The sequence below is a fragment of the Gekko japonicus genome, unplaced genomic scaffold (assembly GCF_001447785.1).
Source record: "Gekko japonicus isolate JY-2015 unplaced genomic scaffold, Gekko_japonicus_V1.1 scaffold1073, whole genome shotgun sequence".
NCBI lineage: Eukaryota > Metazoa > Chordata > Lepidosauria > Squamata > Gekkonidae > Gekko > Gekko japonicus.
The window spans coordinates 404,844-422,855 of NW_015177043.1; the positions used below are offsets into that span (position 1 = coordinate 404,844).

At 49.2% G+C, this 18,012-nt stretch overlaps 1 protein-coding gene across 5 annotated transcripts in view; it reads right to left on the reverse strand.

The window, feature by feature from the left end:
- The window catches only part of R3HDM2 (R3H domain containing 2), a 200,119-nt gene that overhangs the window by 17,433 nt on the left and 164,674 nt on the right, over positions 1–18,012 (reverse strand). For 4 of the 5 annotated variants that reach the window (XM_015428075.1, XM_015428074.1, XM_015428072.1 and 1 more), the window contains 5 exons: positions 14,341–14,583; positions 12,664–12,790; positions 10,852–11,087; positions 9,560–9,714; positions 7,122–7,222 (listed from right to left, as the gene is read on the reverse strand). In XM_015428075.1, the coding sequence (XP_015283561.1) occupies positions 7,122–7,222; positions 9,560–9,714; positions 10,852–11,087; positions 12,664–12,790; positions 14,341–14,583 (862 nt within the window). The remainder of the gene's footprint in view (positions 1–7,121; positions 7,223–9,559; positions 9,715–10,851; positions 11,088–12,663; positions 12,791–14,340; positions 14,584–18,012) is intronic. The other variant, XM_015428076.1, reaches the window with a different exon arrangement.

Consider the following 18,012-nt stretch of genomic DNA (forward strand, 5'->3'; position numbering starts at 1 on the left):
GCGCCCGGCGTCATGACGTCACTTCCCTGTGACGTGCATGCGGTGCGCGCACGCTCCGGGAGCCACCCCAGAGTCCCCCGCCGGCGAGGTAAGTCCGATTTGGCAACCCTAAGCCCTGCCCCCATCGGGGAGTTGGCAAGCCTATGTGTTATTGCAGGCAAACGGATATCCTAGCCATTACTGTTTACTCTTTTCCACTTGCACACTCATATCTATCTATTTATCTGTGCAGGCTGCATGTCCAGAGGCTAGGGAACCAATGGTGCTCCTAGGCCTGAGAGCCCTCTCTTCTCTTGCCTTTGGGAAGTGGGGAGATGCTGTGCTGCCTAGAAACGTCCTTACTGAGTGCCATATACTTGAACCATCAAATAACACGGGGGAAGGGGAGTGAGGGAGAGATGCAGAGCAAAGCTACAGAGATGAAGCCAGATGGAGCCCATTCAACAGCTAAATGGCCCCTATTTCACAGCGATGACAACGCTGAGGATAAACAACAAACCACGCCCTCCTCTGTGCAGGGATAGAGCCCCCTCCCCTCCCCCTCTGTTAAACAGAGGGACCATAAAATGGTAGAAATGCCAAGACAGATGACTTTTATAGTCCCTGAAAATGGCTTTTGATGTGCTTGTTTCCACTTGCTTCTCTCTGCCAATATTTTGACTTTTATTGTTCTGGCCTTCAGGCACAAACTATCGAGGAACTAATTTATTCATAAGTGCGACAGGCCAGGGGCAGAGAGCTCTGGCACTAGAGTGCAAACTTTGAAACGGAAATGTGAATGGTCGTTAACAGTCGGGCCCTGTTCATTTAGAAAAATAGCTTATGGGGCTTTTCTACATACCAGGCCTGCTGCAGTTTATCACCCTGAGCCCCACAAACACATCTTGGTGATGCAAAGCACTGCCCCAGCGATCGTGACAGGAAAGGCACTAAGCGGAGACTTCTGAGACCGGGAGTTTAAGTTTAGTTCCCTTTTCATCGATCTACAACAGTGGTTTTTCAACGTGCGTTCTCAGGAAGTCCAGCAGCTTACCTTTCCAGGTCGTGAACACATGAAGCTGCCTTACACTGAATCAGACCCTAGGTCCATCAAGGTCAGTATTGCCCACTCAGCCTGGCAGAGGCTCTAAAGCATTTCAGGCAGAGGTCTTTCACATCACCTACCGCCTGGTCATAAGAAGAGTCCTCCTCTTGTTGTATAGAGTAGCAGACTCCCAAACGTGTGGTATTTTAAACCTGACTCCAGTCAGTGGGATTTATAGTTCAAAAGTCATTTTTATAGATGGGAACGGATCTGATATTAAATTATTATGTTAGTATGTTACAACTGTTGATGTATGTTGAAAACTTTGGGGGTGATTAACTGGCTGGTTTGTAATTTTGGACTCTCAGGACTTTTGTATACTGTTTTGCAGTTATTGTACATGTTATAAGTTATACTTGACCTTAATAAACATTTTTTAAAAAGTGGGGAAAAAAGAAAAAAAAGAAAAAAAGAAGAGTCCTGCTGGATCAGACCAGTGGCCCATCTAGTCCAGCATCCTGTCTCACACAGGGGCCAACCAGGTCCTTCGGAGGGCCAACAACAGGGCACAGAGGCCGAGGCCTTCCCCTGATGTTGCCTTCTGCTTCTGGGATTCAGAGGATTAGTGCCTCTGAATGTGAAGGTTCCCTTCAGTCACCATGGCCAGTAGCCATTAATAGACTTATCCTCCATGTATTTATCTAATCCCCTTTTAAAGCTGTTTATTCCTGTGGCTGTCACTACATCCTCTGGCAGCAAATTCCACATTTTAATAACTCTCTGTATAAAGTAGTATTTCCTTCTGTCTGTCCAGAACCTACTGCCCATCAGCTTCACAGGGATGCCCTCGAGTTCTAGTATTTTGGGAGAGGGAGAAACATTTCTCTTAGTCAACTCGCTCCACTCCATGCATAATTTTAAAAACTTCTATCATGTTCTCCCTTGGTTGTCTAAACTGAAAAGTCCCAGACTCTTCAGCCTTTCCTCGTAGGGAAGGTGCTCCAACCCCCGAATCATCTCGGTTGCCCTCCTCTGTCCTTTTTCCAGCTCTGCAATGTCCTTTTTGAGGTACAGTGACCAGAACTGTACAGAGTATTCCAACGGAACAGGCAGGTCACGCCTTCCAGTCTCTCAACACATGGTCACCAGCCCCCCACCCGAAAAAAACTGGCTATATGCAAGCCCCAGCTTAGTTGTGATCCTGGCTTCAAGAGAAAATATCATAGAGGAAAAGACAACAGTGGCTACTGGCTCATTCCCAAAGGAAAAATACCTCTTCCCACATTCACTGACATTTTGCACACTGCCACCGTAACAGTTTCGTAGCCGACAGAACTATTCTACAGTCTACTTCTAAAAAACGGCGGGGGGGGGAGGGGGGAGGAAGGGACTTGTAAGAGATGCTTCCTCACTTTTTTGTTGCCTTGGGACTGCTAGACATAAAGTTCTAGCCCAGCACTGTGACTCAAACTTGAACGCTGTGACTTTTTGTAAAAGTTTTGCCATAACGTTTGAGAGGGGACCTGAAAGCCTCATGTAGGATGCCAGTATGGCCAGGAGGTGGTGCCACAAATCCAGGTTGCAAAGTCTCGATCAATCTGTTAGGATAAAGAAATCCGACTCTGGCCAGCACATGTTCAAAAGCAGCCCTGACTGCTAGGAAGTCCAAAGGGTGAAGCTAGCAATAGTCTTAGCTGGGACTCCAACAGAGAGCACTTATGTTGCACTGAATGTTTTTAAAATGCAGTTTTAATGTTTTATGTATTGGGCATTGGCCCCATCTGTACGCCACCCTGAGCCCGTTCGCGGGGAGGGCGGGTTATAAATTTAAATAAATAAATAAATAAATAATAAATAAATAAGGGCCATGCATCTCGGTCTATCTATAAAATGCAAAATTGTGGGCTTGTGCAGGTTCAGTTTGCCTCGGGCTGTGCAGGAAAAGGAGAAGGTACTTCACGCACGTCCTTTAAAATACGTATTTTCCTTTAAAACTCTAGCAGTGGAACACTGCAATCCAATTCCAAATACCAAAAACGGAGTAGAGGTTGAATGAGTACAAGCCACGGTGCTCTTCCCTGCACAGTCCTGAGGCATAGTGAGGCTGCACGAGGCTGCCGTTTGCATTTTATAGAGATGCGGAGATGTTTGTTTGAATAGGTCAACCGAGATCAGGAAAGACACGGGCAGAGATCATCAAGCTAGAGCTTGTCTTTGCTTTCAGTTCTATCTTCCTACCGCTCTTGAAGCAGGAGAGGCTGCCATATGGTGGCACAGGCCGTTGCCGCCAAGGGAATGTAAAGCCCCTGGATGTTTCTTTCCTAGCTCAGTTTCTGTATGTAGCCCGAGCAGGCCACTTGTGACTTGTTGACCTCTCCTAACTTATTCAATAAGAGTAGGTATGTGGGGCTAACGGAGGCGGTCCCATTTCCCCCCTCCCACAGAATCTCACCACTCTCTTGAGCCTGTGTAGCCTTATTCTTTCCTCTCTCTTTTGAATCTGCCTCTTTATGCCTGCTCTCCCTGCTTCCCCCACGCACACGTACCTAAGACAAAAGCTGAAACGCTACGGTGGTCTGAACCATCTTTTTGCCCCTTGAGCCCAGAGCAACTAAGCTTGAGACCTATTTAGCTTTCTTCCCTACCTATTCTGACAGGCTCAGGGCAGACGACAAATAAGGATGTACAAATGCCCTTGGAGGCATTATACCAGGGATGTCAAACATGCGGCCCGGAGGCCGGATGAGGCCCCTGTAGGGATTCTATCAGGCCCACAGTGGAATTGGCTGTCTTCTGCTTCCGCTTCCAGTTCTGCTGCTGCTGCGTCATCCTAGGTTTGCAGCTTACAGATACACACCTGAACAGCATACTCAAGATTGCAACAGCACAGACATCTTCAGAGCAAGAGGTGTCAGTTATCAGATACTGTTAAATAAACAAAATATTGCAAGAGTGCTAATGTTCTAAGCATGTTTTTATTTTAACTAAAGAAAACCCTTTGTGTTTGTGTCCTTTTATAAAGCTTATATCTCTGCTGCCTGGCATTACATTTTATGACACAGGTGGCCCGGCCCAACAAGGTCTCATTTATATCAGACCCGGCCCTCATAACAAATGAGTCTGACACCCCTGCATTATACTATCGTGTCTCCACTGATGTGAATAAAGGAATTCGTTTCTTGCCCTTCCACTTCTCTCTCCAGAAATCCTTCTTTCTCCCCTTTCACTGCTTCACAAGAAATATTTGAATGAATATCTGAGTGTGCATGATGCTTTCTGATGTGATGTGACACTTCATGTGTTTTTGGCTGAATGAATGCTGTAGTGTCCACACTGCTTATCAAGGTTGTCGGGGAGGGGGGGGCTTGTCTGTGGATTCCTGAAATGCTAGATGAATCCAACAGCCGCTCCCTGGGCTACGCAGTGTACAGATTTCCGTAGGTTCTGGCAACAGCATAGAGTCGTATGTAAATAAAGCTGAATGAGCCTTGTTTCATGGTGTCATGCTGGTAAGCAGGCAGATCAAGTCTGGTAGAGGAGTTTGACGGTAGAGAGTTTAGTGAGCTTCCCTCGCTACGAGATAGTGACTGTGAGCCTCGTTGTGTTGAGGGAGGCTAAGCAGAGAGGCAGCGACTTGGTCCTTTAAAGCTTCGCAAGGTCTTGAACTTTAGAATTCCATATGCAGACCAAAGACACCATTTCACTGGGGTAGACAACGGATTGTCCAGCAACACACCCATTCATGGGCCAGAAAAGCTCCGCCTTTGCCACCCACTTTAATGCTTGAGAGCACATACCTGGGGTGCAGGCCCGTAGCTAACATGGGGCCTGTGGGGCCTGGCCCCCTAACATTTCTAGCGGGCCCCCTCTCTCCCGGGCCAGTCCCAAATTGAATTAATGTGATTAACTTTGATTTAATTAGCTAAGATCCCCCAGGCCCCCTCCCCCCAAAATCCCTAGCTACGGGGCTGCTGGGGTGGTGGGATTATAGCATTTTGTCAGACATTACTATTCCCAAGGGAGAATATATCGGTGAGACAAAAAGGCAACAGCAACTCTAATGCCTCCCCCCCCCCCCCAGAAGGCAGCAAATATCTGAACAGGACCTGAGCTGGTGACTCACATGTTTGCAATTTCTATGACAGTGCTTACTGATGTGAATATCTGTATGGCCAGAGCAGGCAGAATGTGCGCGCGCACACACAAACACTTTTCTACAAGATGGAAAAGAGGGTAAAAACTGCTTTGCAATTAACTCCTATTAGCAGGCTGAATCAAAGAAAGGAGAATTGGCCATCATATTTAGGGATGGTGCGAATTATGCCATGACCACATTCAAGTGTCAAGCTTACCACATGCAAAGGTGGCGATCAGGTATGAGCCAATCACTTGGTCTGTTCGGTTCATGGCAAGCAGCCAAACCAGTTTTCATGGGTTTTCCCCCAAAACTGCACATGTGCAAAGATGCTGCTGATGCAAATGGATCAGCAACCATTCGCTCCACTAATGACTGTGCAGCTGAATACTGCGGGGCTGGATTTTATTGATAGACAGCGTTCATTGAAGATTGCTTTGTATGATTCATGAGTGATTTAATTGTGTGTTTAAATAACTGCCTGCTCAGCAGAGCACTAATGTTGCAAGGATGGGCGGAGGTAGTAGAACTATGTCAGGTTGTGTGAGAATGCACATATGTGAAAAGCCAGCCACAGTGTACTGCACAGTTAGTAAGGGATACAGTGAAACAACCTGCTGAACACTGACAAACAGATGGAGTATCAAAAATCAGGTCCCTGGCGTGACCTGGATAGTCTAGGCAAGCCCGATCTTGTCAGATCTCTGAAGCTAAGCAGGGCCGACCCTGGCAAGTACTTGGAAAGACGACCTCCAAGAAATACCAGGGCTGGGAAGCCAGAGGAAGGTTATCAAGTCGCCTCTCTGAAATGTCCTAGCCCCACTAGGGGTCACCAAAAGTCACCATAACTTCCAGGCTCACAAGTACATACATACACACACACACACACACAAAATACCACTACCACCCCAAAAAAAGAAAAAGGGAAAAAAAGGAAAAATCAGGCCCCTGCTCCAAGCGTCATATGAAGCTGCCTTGCACTGAATCAGACAATCAGTCCATCGAGGTCAGTATTGTCTACCCAGACTGACAGCAGCTCTCCAAGGTCTCAGGCTGAGGTCTTTCACATCACCTGCTATCTGATCCCTTTAACTGGAGATGCCGGGGATTGAACCTGGGACCCTCTGCATACCAAGCAGATGCTCTGCCACTGAGCCATGGCCCCTCCCCAACTGGCGAATAGGTGCGACCCGGAGTGGCAGGTATTTGAGCATTTCTAACCGGGCACTATGCACAGCTGTCTCCCCACCACTGAATGACGAGAGCAGCAAGCAAAGCCCGACACGGGGACAGGCCAGTACACAACCAGAGTCTTGTTTTCCTAGATCAGAGAAGGGGGACAGATGGTGGTAGCAGGGGAAAGCAGGAAGGTAATGGAGAGAGCAGAAGGTACAGAGAAGCAAGTAACCGTCTTGCAAGTAAAGCGTTTCCAAGTCTGCTAAAGCCACACAAAAGCATCGGTCAAGAAACGGAGTGTTCCCAACATAATATGTTGGGAAAAATAAAAATCTGGTTTTAAAAAAGAAAGAAACGGAGTGTTCCCCGCAGAGATAAATCTCCCTGTTCCTTGGACTGCTACGTGCAAAGTAGCAACTGTGCTTTTATATGGTGATTCAAAACTACTGGTACAAGGAGCAAAGCTCAGAGATATTTTGTAGGTACACACGCATGTGCAAGGAGTACTGTGACTTATGATGGCTAGACAATATGCACTCCGTGCGGGGCGGTGATGGGGAATGGTCCGTTAAAATCCAGCCGTTAATGCCCACACTCTGATACGATCCAGTCTTTGGCAGCTGAAGAGGTTAATTTATCAACGGGTGAAGAAACGGGTAGTCCTCCCCCCCCCCCCACCGGCATCCTAGTTCCATCTTTGCTTGCAGGTGGTCCATATGGGAGAAGGACAGTCAATTGTACCCTGCCAGCCTGAATGCCCCCAGGTCATAAAGAAACCTGCCTTACCTGAATACTGCTGCTGCATCTGTGGTGGGCTGCAGGGCGAAGGGGACTGGGGCATCTGGTACTGCTCTGTCCCCGGAGCCTGCAGGAAGCTAACGGAGGGGCTGCGATGGGAAAGGAGGAAGTTCGGGTGAGAGCGGCGGCAGAAGCTGCACGGAGGAGGCCGCAGCTGTGCTCCCCCCCACCCCCACCCCGTCCGGGAGGCAAGCACTCCTGAGCCCACTCGCGCTGGATGATTCCCAGCACCATTCATCTGCTTAATGCTAATTACTGAGAGTCCTACTTTGATCATCTTTCAATTACGGGCAGGCTTATTCACTGCCGCAGATGGCAGGGGCACGACGCGTTTCTTTCCCTGGTAAAACACAGAAACTCTTGTTCCCCCCCCCCCTTTGCCTACTGGGCTGTTTACGCTGATTTCTGTAGGGAGGTCTACAAGTCATAAAAGAATGGGTGGGAAACCCGCGATGACTTGCGGGGGGCCGCTTGGTTTTCTCCTGGGTCCCCTTCCCCACCCTATTTCCTCTTTCCTCCTTGCAACCCTTTCCCCTGCTTCCTTCCCAACCTCTTGTTTATCTGCCACCCCCCCCACGTCTTCAGCTTTATTTATTGTTTATTTACTTCATTTATAGACTATTTTTCTCCCCAGTGGGGACCCACAGCAGCTTACATCCTTCTCCTCTCCTCTAGTTTATCCTCACAATACCTGGTGAGGTAGGCTAGGCTGAGAGAAAGGGACTGGCCCAAGGTCACCCTGGCAAGCTTCTATGGCAGAGTGGGGACTTGAACTTTGGTCTCCCAGATCCGAGTCCGACATACGATCCACTATGGTCACACTGGTTCTGAGCATTCCCTCCTTCTGGCAGCCTCCCCCCTGGGAAAAGTCTGGCCAAGTTGCAGAAGTCATGGGGTAGCAAGTCACTTGGGTGAGTTGTGCAGTGGCCACAGCTGGGCCCAGCTAAGTCACGCAAGTTGTGTGGGGGCTGCTGCTGGACCCAGGTAAACTGTGCAGCGTTAACTTGTAGCCACTGCTGCACCTGGACGAGGTGCGCAAACTGCATGGTAGTAAGTTGCCAGGTGGTTGCTTCTGGTCCTGGTCCCTTTTAGTCCTCCCTCCAGAGCAGGAAGGAGAGGAGCAGGGGTGAAAGGGGAGCCCAAAACAGCCCTGGAAAGGGCCTAGTCCCCTCAAGAGCCAGTTTGATGTAGTGGTTAAGTGCGCGGACTCTAATCTGGGAGAACTGGGTTTGATTCCCTACTCCTCCACTTGCAGCTGCTGGATGACCTTGGGCAAGCCATAGTTCTGTCAGAGCTGTTATCTCAAGGACAGTTCTCTCTGAGCCCTCTCAGCCTCACCTATCTCACAGGGTGTCTGTTGTGGGGAGGTGAAGGGAAAGGAGACTGTAAGCCGCTCTGAGAATTCAAGTGAAGGGCGGGGTATAAATCCCCACCCCCCAAATCTTTTCCTGCCAGAAACCAAGGCTTGGAATGCTTGGGAATACTGTTGTCCTTGCCTAGCGATCCCTTCAATGGCTACTGAGATCTCTTTAGGGCATCCATTTCTTAAAGGTGCAGGCACTGGTTCTATTATTTGGGGGGGATTCTGACCAGTGTTCTCCCTAAGCTGAGTTAGTGTGAGCTAGCTTACAGTTTTTTAGCCTCCGGCTCACACATTCTTCTCTTAGTTCAGGAAGGATGGCTCCAGAGCAAACCAATTTATGCAGTAGCCAAATGGCTCGCTCACAACTTTAATGCCTATAGCTCACAAAGTAGAATTTTTGCTCACAAGACTTTAAAGCTTAGAGGGAGCATTGATTCTGACACACACACACACACCCATTTTTTTTAGTATTTCTGTTTATATTTTGAATGCTTGAAGCCTGATCAGTGCAAAAACAGCACGCCTATCTGGTCTCCAATCATAGTAGTGGAGAGAAGCAGAGAGTAAGCTTGCCATCCCTTAAGAATGATCGCTAGAAACTCCAACAGATCGTCCCCGGGCTAGCTTGGAGGAGAGAAGGAGGAGACGTGGCAACTAGGCGGAGTCTCTAAATGGCAACGCAGGTAAAGGGTGCCACATAGACAGATCTGTCCAGTAGGAGATAGTCTCTGATCTCCTGGTGGCGGTGGTCATTGACAGTGTGGCTTTGGGTACATCCCACAGGTGTGAGGCAAAGGGGCAGCATCGCTGAGACTTGGGATGGCTGTTGGGTCTTCCAGCCTCCCAGGAACCCGAAGGAACAGGGACGACTTGCAAGTCCATTCCTTGACCGCATAACACCGGTTTTAACGTGGTTTCTAAAAGGCACCAAGGAAAGGAATATTGCAGATACGTTCTGAGAGGAGGTGGCCACAGATGAAGAGACCCTGCTTGTGGTGGTCACCAGTCAAAGAGGACATGAGTCAAGGAAGGGACGAGGAGCAGGACCTGGATCAAACTTTACCTGGTGCCGTTCTGCTGGGCGGGTGGGATGACGCTGTAATAGACAGGCATCCCTCCAGCTTGCAGTCCTCCTTGAACAGACTGGTTTGCTGGTACCAGCACGGGCTGCTGAAAGGGCTGCTGGACCACGCCCTGAGACTCGTTAGCCACGGGGACCTGCTCAGAAAGAAAAACCAGGCAATGAATTCATCACGAATGGGAAAGAGGGTAAAAGGCAGAGACAGCAAGACTGGAGGGCCCCCTCCACTGTCAGAATACAACCACACAACCCATCTCTAAGTCTGGCCTTTCACAGAAGCAATGATTTCAGCTACAAGCAAACTGTCTAGTCCAGGGGTGGCCAAACTGCGGTTCGGGAGCCACATGCGGCTCTTTCACACATATTGTGTGGCTCCCGGAAGGGCTCCCGGGGAAGCTAAATATCATTAGCAAACAAATATAATTGGACAAATAAATATCATTATCAATATCTGCTGTTACCGCTTCTGTTATTATTTTTGGCAGCCTCAATTAATGTTAATAGAAAGCAAATCTGCACCTTTCCCAGTAAAAACGTGTAATATTTGTTCATGTCTTGCAACTCTCAAACATCTGACGTTTATTCTATGTGGCTCTTAGGTTAAGCAAGTTCGGCCACCCCTGGTCTAGTCTTTACTGTTGAGGAAAGAAATCCCCAATTTGATAGAAATCTTCTACAGTTCATATGGACTCTCATGGGCATACAATGAGGAGGCATCTCTGGACTGGGCCTCTTACATTTCTCCACTCTATACAGCGCCTAGCATGCGGTTACTAATAGTACGTGGTGGTTATGGAAGGGGGATGGGAGAAAACAAGGCCCGTTTACTTCAACAAGTCTTTGGAAATTCGGTTGAGGAACTGAAACTGTTCAGCGAGTTTGCCACCATTTCCTTTCAACATCAGAGCCAGGCTGGTTATCCACAGCGTTCAGGCTTCCAGATTTTAGTGTCCTGGATGCTATCAAGGTTTCGCTACACATCGCGAAGGAGGAGAGCGAGAGAATGTGATAGAGGACCGCTGCTGTTATCTCACGTTGCGTTTTTGCTCTGTGTCGTACACAAATGCCTTCCTGCAACGATGGACGTGGGAGGCACTCTGAACTGTGGCACTGTTGCCAAAACTGAGTGGCCCCTGAAGGTTTCCCAAAGGGACCAAAACATCTGAGTATATGTGGGGCTCGCTCCCAGACACCCGAGGGCTGCAGAACAGCAGAACGGCTGTTTCTGTCACTGTACCCTTCCGCCACTCTTCTCACTCGTGTTGCCGACTCACTTGATACGAAGGCAGTGGAGTGTACTGGACCATCAAGCCTTGCATCTGGCTCCCCATGTTTCCTCGCTGGTTGCTGAGGAGGCCCTGGCTTTGAGATGGCTGCACGCCCATCATGCTTTGCATCTGGCCGCCCATGTTGCCGCGCTGGTTGCTGAGGAGACTTTGGCCCTGGGGTTGCTGCACTCCTATCATACCTTGGTATGTCTGCTGCTGGTTGGACATGATTGGCTGTAAACCTGTGCCGCGACAAGAAGCCGGAGGTTAGCATCTCTTTGGCGCCCCAGCAATGTCAGTGTCCCCTCTGCCAACCCAGTTTCCCACCTGAAATGCTAGGCACTGGGTGTGTGTGTGTGTGTGCTGATCCTCTGTTCTGTGGGCCAATACAGAGGAGTGGATCAACAGGAGAACGGCTGAGTGCTCCTGATGAACTCGTGGCCACTCAGTGAGCTTCCACACCAGAGACAGGATTCGAATGTGGGTCTCCCAGGTCCTAGTCCAGTACTAAGATGGGTACACTGCACTGGCTCTTTGCTTTATAAAGCCAAGCAGGCACCAAAGCTCAGCTGTCCTGTGGCCGGACTGCTAATGACACCAAATGCACAGCCGCCACCCAAACCACTAGTCGTATGTTTAGCTTTCCCCTACCAGATCTTCTGCCCTGATGTTGTGACCCTGGATGGATCCAGTTAAGCACAAGTGGAGTGATGCCTGCAGAAGCGGTCTTTGCAACCACCACCACCCCCTTCTGTGCCAATCAGTTGTGCCCCAGGAACAGTATGGGGACAAAAGGGTTGCCAGCAGCAGGAGGGGAAGTATGGGGGCAAAAGGGTTGCCAGTATGGGGGCAAAAGGGTTGCCAGCAGCAGGAGGGGAAGGGGGTCGCAAAAAACCCCAAAAACGTCCCAGCAAAGATGGGAAGAGAGGGAGAATTTTCAAGAATGCAGGATGCAAGACAATGCTTTTCCCCATCCCCACACCCATGTCAAAGAGGCTGCCATTGGTGAGAAGCTGGGTAAAGTATCTGTAGCACTGTGACACAAGGCAAAGGCTACACTAGATGTTATGGCGAGGGAAGGGGGAGGCAAGGGCTAAAAACTACAGGCAATGCTGGAGTTCAATGAGTACAACTCATGAGCCTTCGGGGAGGGCGGGGTAGAAATCCAAATAAATAAATAAATAAATAAATACATAAATAAAATACAACTCAAGAAAATGTTATTTGGGCCTCAGAAAACAGCCACTGGGGCCCGATATGGATCTGGACAGAGGTATGGGGGAATGAAGCATTAACTCCCCCTCCCGCCCACCCCCAGCCAGTTCCCCAGCTGAAAATAACTCCCACCCACATCAGCTGCTTTAAATACAGCTTCGGGAGACCCTTTGCATTCCATGAAATGGCCCAGAGGGAGGGGGCACTGCTGTTTTTAAAGTCAGGGTGTGCTTGATGTTATGTCTGCTCTGGCCCAAAGAGTATCCAATTCCTGTCTGCTCCACCACCACGCCCTCCTTGGAGATGGGAGAGGCAAGCTCCGTTCAGAATGACAGCTGAACAAATTTGCTTTTCAGCTTCAAGCAACGTATTTAAATGGATCTTCTGGGATTAATCAACTACAGCTCCAGTCAATCGGCCGCCGGAGCTGGCTAAATTTGCTTTCTCGAGGAACTCTTTATGTGCGCTGGGTCCGAGCCCCATAAACGGATGGGCTCCTGCAGGCTCCAGGAAGGAGCAAGACAGCCCGGGGCCCTCCCTGACAGCTGTTAGCCACCGCCCCCTTCTCCTTGCTGAGATGCCGCATGCGCTGCCCCCACTTACCAGGCTGCTGTGACTGCTGAGGCAGCTGTTGGCTGCGCTGCGGGCTATAGGCCACCGGGTGAGAGAGAGGTCGGTATTGCTGGCTGGAGTTTGGGTACTGCCCGGGAGGGTAGTAAGAGACCTGAATCTGTCGGGGGGGGGGAGGATAAAGGGAGCAGTCAGTAAAAAATAAAACAGAGGACAGGATGCAGGAGAGCAGAGACGTGTGACCCGCTGCTGAATGGCTGCTCAAGACGACAGCGGTCGTAACAGCCAGCAGAACTGAGTTAGCACCGAAGGCACGTCAGCGGGAGACACGATGTCACTAGAAAGCCAGTTTCCAGGGGACGGACCGCAGTGTACTCCCTGCAGACACAACCCTTCTGTGCACTGAGTGAATGTGCAGAGAGGGAGAGGGCATGAGCATGCTGACCCTGCCCCCCCCCATGCGCCTGTGTGCAATCACCAGCTCATGAGTATGGCACCTCTATGGAGCGGCGGTGTCCACATGTACGCTTGCACTCTGTGATTGGAAATGTTTGGAAAGCAGTGTCTCCAATCACAGGGAATGAGCGTACACACGGACACTAGGCGCCATGCTCACAAGCAGACAATCACATCGGGGGGGGGGGGAAGTGTGCGCTCATGCCTGCTCTGCCCTCTCCCCATGCATTTGGCCAGTACAGGGAGGGGTCATCCATTCAGTCAATACATGTGGAGGGCTCTAAACACACTGCAACATAATGCTTGCTTCCCCCACACACACCATGTCCACAACAAGTAAACTCTGGAAGGGCTCCCCCCCCCCTCCACATGTTGGACAACACATGTGCCAGATTCAGGTGGGTAGCCGTGTTGGTCTGAAGCAACAGAACAAAGTTCGAGTCCAGTGGCACCTTGAAGACCAACAAAACTTATACCCAGAATTAAACTTTGTTCGTCTTAAAGGTGCCACCGGACTCAAACTTTGTTCTAACGCTTGTGCCAGTGTGGGTGGGTGGAACGAGGCATTTTGCACATCTAATCTCTGCTGATTTCATCCCCTGCCACATATTTTGTTAGTCTTTAAGGTGCTACTGGACTCTTGTTCTTTTCTACTGCTACAGACAGTCTAACATGGCTACCCATCTTGATTTATCTCAAAGCAGCTGTTTTAGTGCAAAGGAACTTCAGGAACAAACTAGAAAGGGAAATTGCTGAGTTACAAGTCATTACAATGCTCGGAACAGTGGAACCTCCCCACGACTTAACAGAGATCGGGCCATTGGTACTTACCGTGAAGGGTCCTTCTCCTTATCTTATGACATATGCTAACCTCTTTCAGTCCTTATATCTGTATTCCTACCAGTCCTCCAGAAGAGCCATAATCATCTTTATTTTATCTTATTTGCAACAGTAGATTTAAAGAATATTTAATTAACTTATTTATGTTTTAATTATGATATACACTGCCCTGGACCCTCTGGGGGAGGGCAGTTTATAAATCAAATTAATAAAATAAATGAATACAAATAATTGGGCCATTGGGGAGGGAGGGGAGGAACTAACCTCCAAAGACCAAAGTAGCCAGCTCAATCGAATGCCTACACAACCCTCATGCTCTGTCTGGCTCAGATCCTACATTTTTGGCGCTCTTATTTATAATTCCTCGATCATACCAATGGATGCTGCTCAGACCCATCCCCCCTTGCAGCTTACTTGCTGGGGGGGCTGCATATAGCTCTGGGGCTGCAGGACCTGCTGGGCTGGTGCCGTGTGTCCCGAGGCAGAGTAGTTGGAGGCAGTGATCGGCTGCCCGGGGGAAGCCATGATGAATCCCGTCTGCTGAGGATGCTGGGGCATGAGCGGCTGCTGGAAGATGGCGGAGGAAGGGTCCGGCGCTTCCGTGGAGCCCTGGCGGCTGAGGCTGATCTGCCCGAAGGGACTGTTGAGCTCCTCGGCCTGCGGGGCCCAGAGGGCGGGAGAATACAGCACTGAGCAGCTGTGACACCCCCCCCCCAATGGCTGCCATCAACAAGCACACCAGGATCAACAGCTGCCCCGTCCCAACATAAATGGGACTGAGGGGGGAGACACACAAACGCACAAAACACAAAATCCAGGGGAAGAACGCTGACATGTACACGACAACAATGAAAATGGCCCTTTTAAGCATTAAGGTAGACATGCTGAAGGAATAACAAAAATTCGCAGAAAAAACAGGAGGGGCAGGAGGAGAAATCACCACCAAGCAATCTTTAATTCTGATCTGGAACATGTGACTGTTTGCCCCCACCCCCCACCCTGTTCCATGTGGAATGCACAAAAGTGTTGTAACTACATTCTGGATGTGAAATGCTACACGTGAGAGCTAGCCCCTTCCCTCTTATACCCAGATACAACTGAGAAGGTAACGCTAACCTGACACACACAAGAATGGGAACAAAAGGAATGGGAACAAAAGGAATGCAAGTATGCAACTGCCTGAGGAGCAATTGATACTGAAAGCATACGAATGTGGGAAGAGCTATGCTGGATCAGACCCAAGGCCCATCACAACCGGCATTCTGTTCACACCGTGGCCAACCAGCTGCCTCTAGGAAGCCCACAAGCAAGAGTACTAGAGCAGCAGCATACTGCCTAGGTTCCCCTGCAACTGATATAAAGCCTCTGGGACTGAAGGGAGTAGACATCCATCATGGCTAGCAGCCACTGGTTCCTCCATCCTCACTGAAGTTGTCCACTCCCCTTTTAAAGCCTTCCAGGTTGGCGGCCATCACCACGACCTGTGGCAGCGAGCGCTGCAATCTTAACTATGTGCTGTGTGAAGAAGTACCTCCTTATGTCTGTCCTGGATCTCCCCGCCACTCAGCTTCAGTGGATGACTCCAGATTCTAGCATTATGGGGGGGGGGGGAGACTCCCTGTCCACTCTATCCACACCATGCATAATTTTATAGCCCTGTGTCTATGACTGGCCTTTTTTCCCTAAGCTAACCAGCCTCAAGTAGATGCAAAATAGTAATGTGGCCGTATGTTTCCCATTTTTTCCATATGGAAAATTGTAACATGGTCCCCCCAAAGAAGTCTGGCTGTCCTTGACCAAAGCCGGGGCCTTTTTGGCCCTGGCTCCAACCTGATGGAACTGCCTGCCACATGACACCAGGGGCCCTGCAGGACTTAATGCAATTCCACATGGCCTGCAAGGCAGAGATGTTCCGCCAGGCTTTTGGTTGGAGACAGCAATGGGGTTCATCTGGCTGCCGCCACCCCCCTCCCTTTCCCCTCTCCCATCTTTCCCCCCGCTATCTCCTCCTTCCCTCTGCCCATGAAGCGACACAGTCTGGTACTGGCTGAAGACAAACTTATGCGCCATCTGGTGTTGTTTTATAAATGTAATGAATATCTTAAAGTTAATTTATATCATAATTTCAATACGGTTACAATGCATTTTATCCTATTGTTGTTCATCGCCCAGAGCTCTGTGAACTCAGGGATTGGGTGATCCATAAAACTTGAAGTATAAATAACAAATACATTTTGCTTATTAGCAGTTAAAACAATGCGCTGAAACTCAAGCAGGATTGCCTAGGCTTCATAATGACGCTACGGAAACCCATCTGGAAAACCCAGTAGCGGTCAGGGCCACCTCAAAGAGGCCAGTGCAAGAAAGCATGATAATCGGCATCAACAGATTAAATAAGGTTTATGGGAACATGGCCCTCAAAATGGCATCTCTCTCAAAGGAATACGTCAAGATCCCCTATCAGTGGAACCACACTTTTCTAAAATCAAAGAAACTAGTTGGCAATTAATTCGCATTAATTCAAGCCATGTTCAGTGTAGTGTTTCTAAACTTAAGAGTGAATAGAAGAGAACATATGAGAAGCCATGTGGGATCAGGCCAATGGCCCCCCCAGTCCAACACTCTGTGCCCCACAGTGGCCAAAACTCAAAGCCATCAAAAGGTTCACCAGAGGGCCAGACTCCAGATGCCCTCCCACTGTTGGCCCCCAAGCACCAAGAATACAGAGCATCACTGCCCCAGGCATCACATTCCATCGATACCTTGTAGCTAATAGCCACTGATGGACCTCTGCTCCAGATGTTTCTCCAATCCCCTCTTGAAGCTGTCTATGCTTGTAGCCGCCACCACTTCCCTGTGGCATCACAAAGCCTGTGAAAGTGGGTCCAAGGAGCTTGGAGTTTTATTGATCTGTGCATGCTCTATTATTTTAAGTAGGTCACTGTACCATGGAATGTTGGACTTGCAGGTCACCGTGCCCAAAAGGCTGGGGACACCGTTCTACCCTTGTTGCCCCCAGGTAGGGTTGGAAAGTCACAATGCTGCAGTAATCATGGAGGTACCATCTAGCAGTATTCCTCTAGGTCTAATTATAGACCTAATAACCCTGTGCCACCTTGTTTGCCTGTGCACTTCCTTCCTGCTAACTGTGAACAGTCATTCCCACCTCTAGGTAGGGGCGTGCAATTTATTTTCCTTGGTGATTTTCGGTTCGGGTCTATTGGACCCCCCCAAATTTTGGGATTCATGAAAAAACCTGGATCCCAATACTGGTAAAAGTATTTAGATTTGGGATTTTTTTTCAAAAACCCAGATTTTTGGGGGTCCAATAGACCCGAACCAAAAAACACTGAGACAAAAAAAGAAGCCACAAAGCTGCTAAAAACAGCTGAGAGGCGGCTCAGCTGGGGGTCTGTTGAGAAGTCCCTTTAAACCAGGGGTGTCGAACTTATGTGTTACAGGGGCCAGATCTGACATAAACGGGACTTTGTGGGGCCAGGCTGGACATGTCATAAAATATAATGCCAAGCAATGTTCCCTCTAAGCTGTGGAGTCTTGTGAGCAAAAATTCTGGTTTGTGAGCTACTGGCATTAAAGTTGTGAGCGAGCGATTTGGCTACTGCATAAATTAGTTTGTTCTGGAGCCCTCCTTCCTGAGCTAAGACAGAAATGTGTGAGCCGGAGGCTAAAAAACTGAGCTAGCTCCATTGAAATACATGGCAGCACAGCACAGACACAGTTGCAAAGAAAATGCAGAATGGATTTCCCCATTATGGTCTCTGGGCCCAGATAGACTACTCTGGGACTGGAATGACAGCCACCAGAGTGAAATGACAGTCCCTGGGAGTAGCAGAAGTGTTATGGGATTGGAATGTGGGCCCCCAGAGTGGAATTCCATTCCCAGAATGCTGCTGTTACTTCCAGGGGCTATCATTCCACTCTGCGCCCTGTCATTCCAGTCCCAGAGCACTGTTTCTATTGCTGGAAACAATCCCAGAGTAGTCTATCTGGGTGCAGAGACCTTAATGGAAAAATCCATTACGTATTTTCTTTGTAACTTTGCAAGCCCAGAAGAGCTTCCTGCTG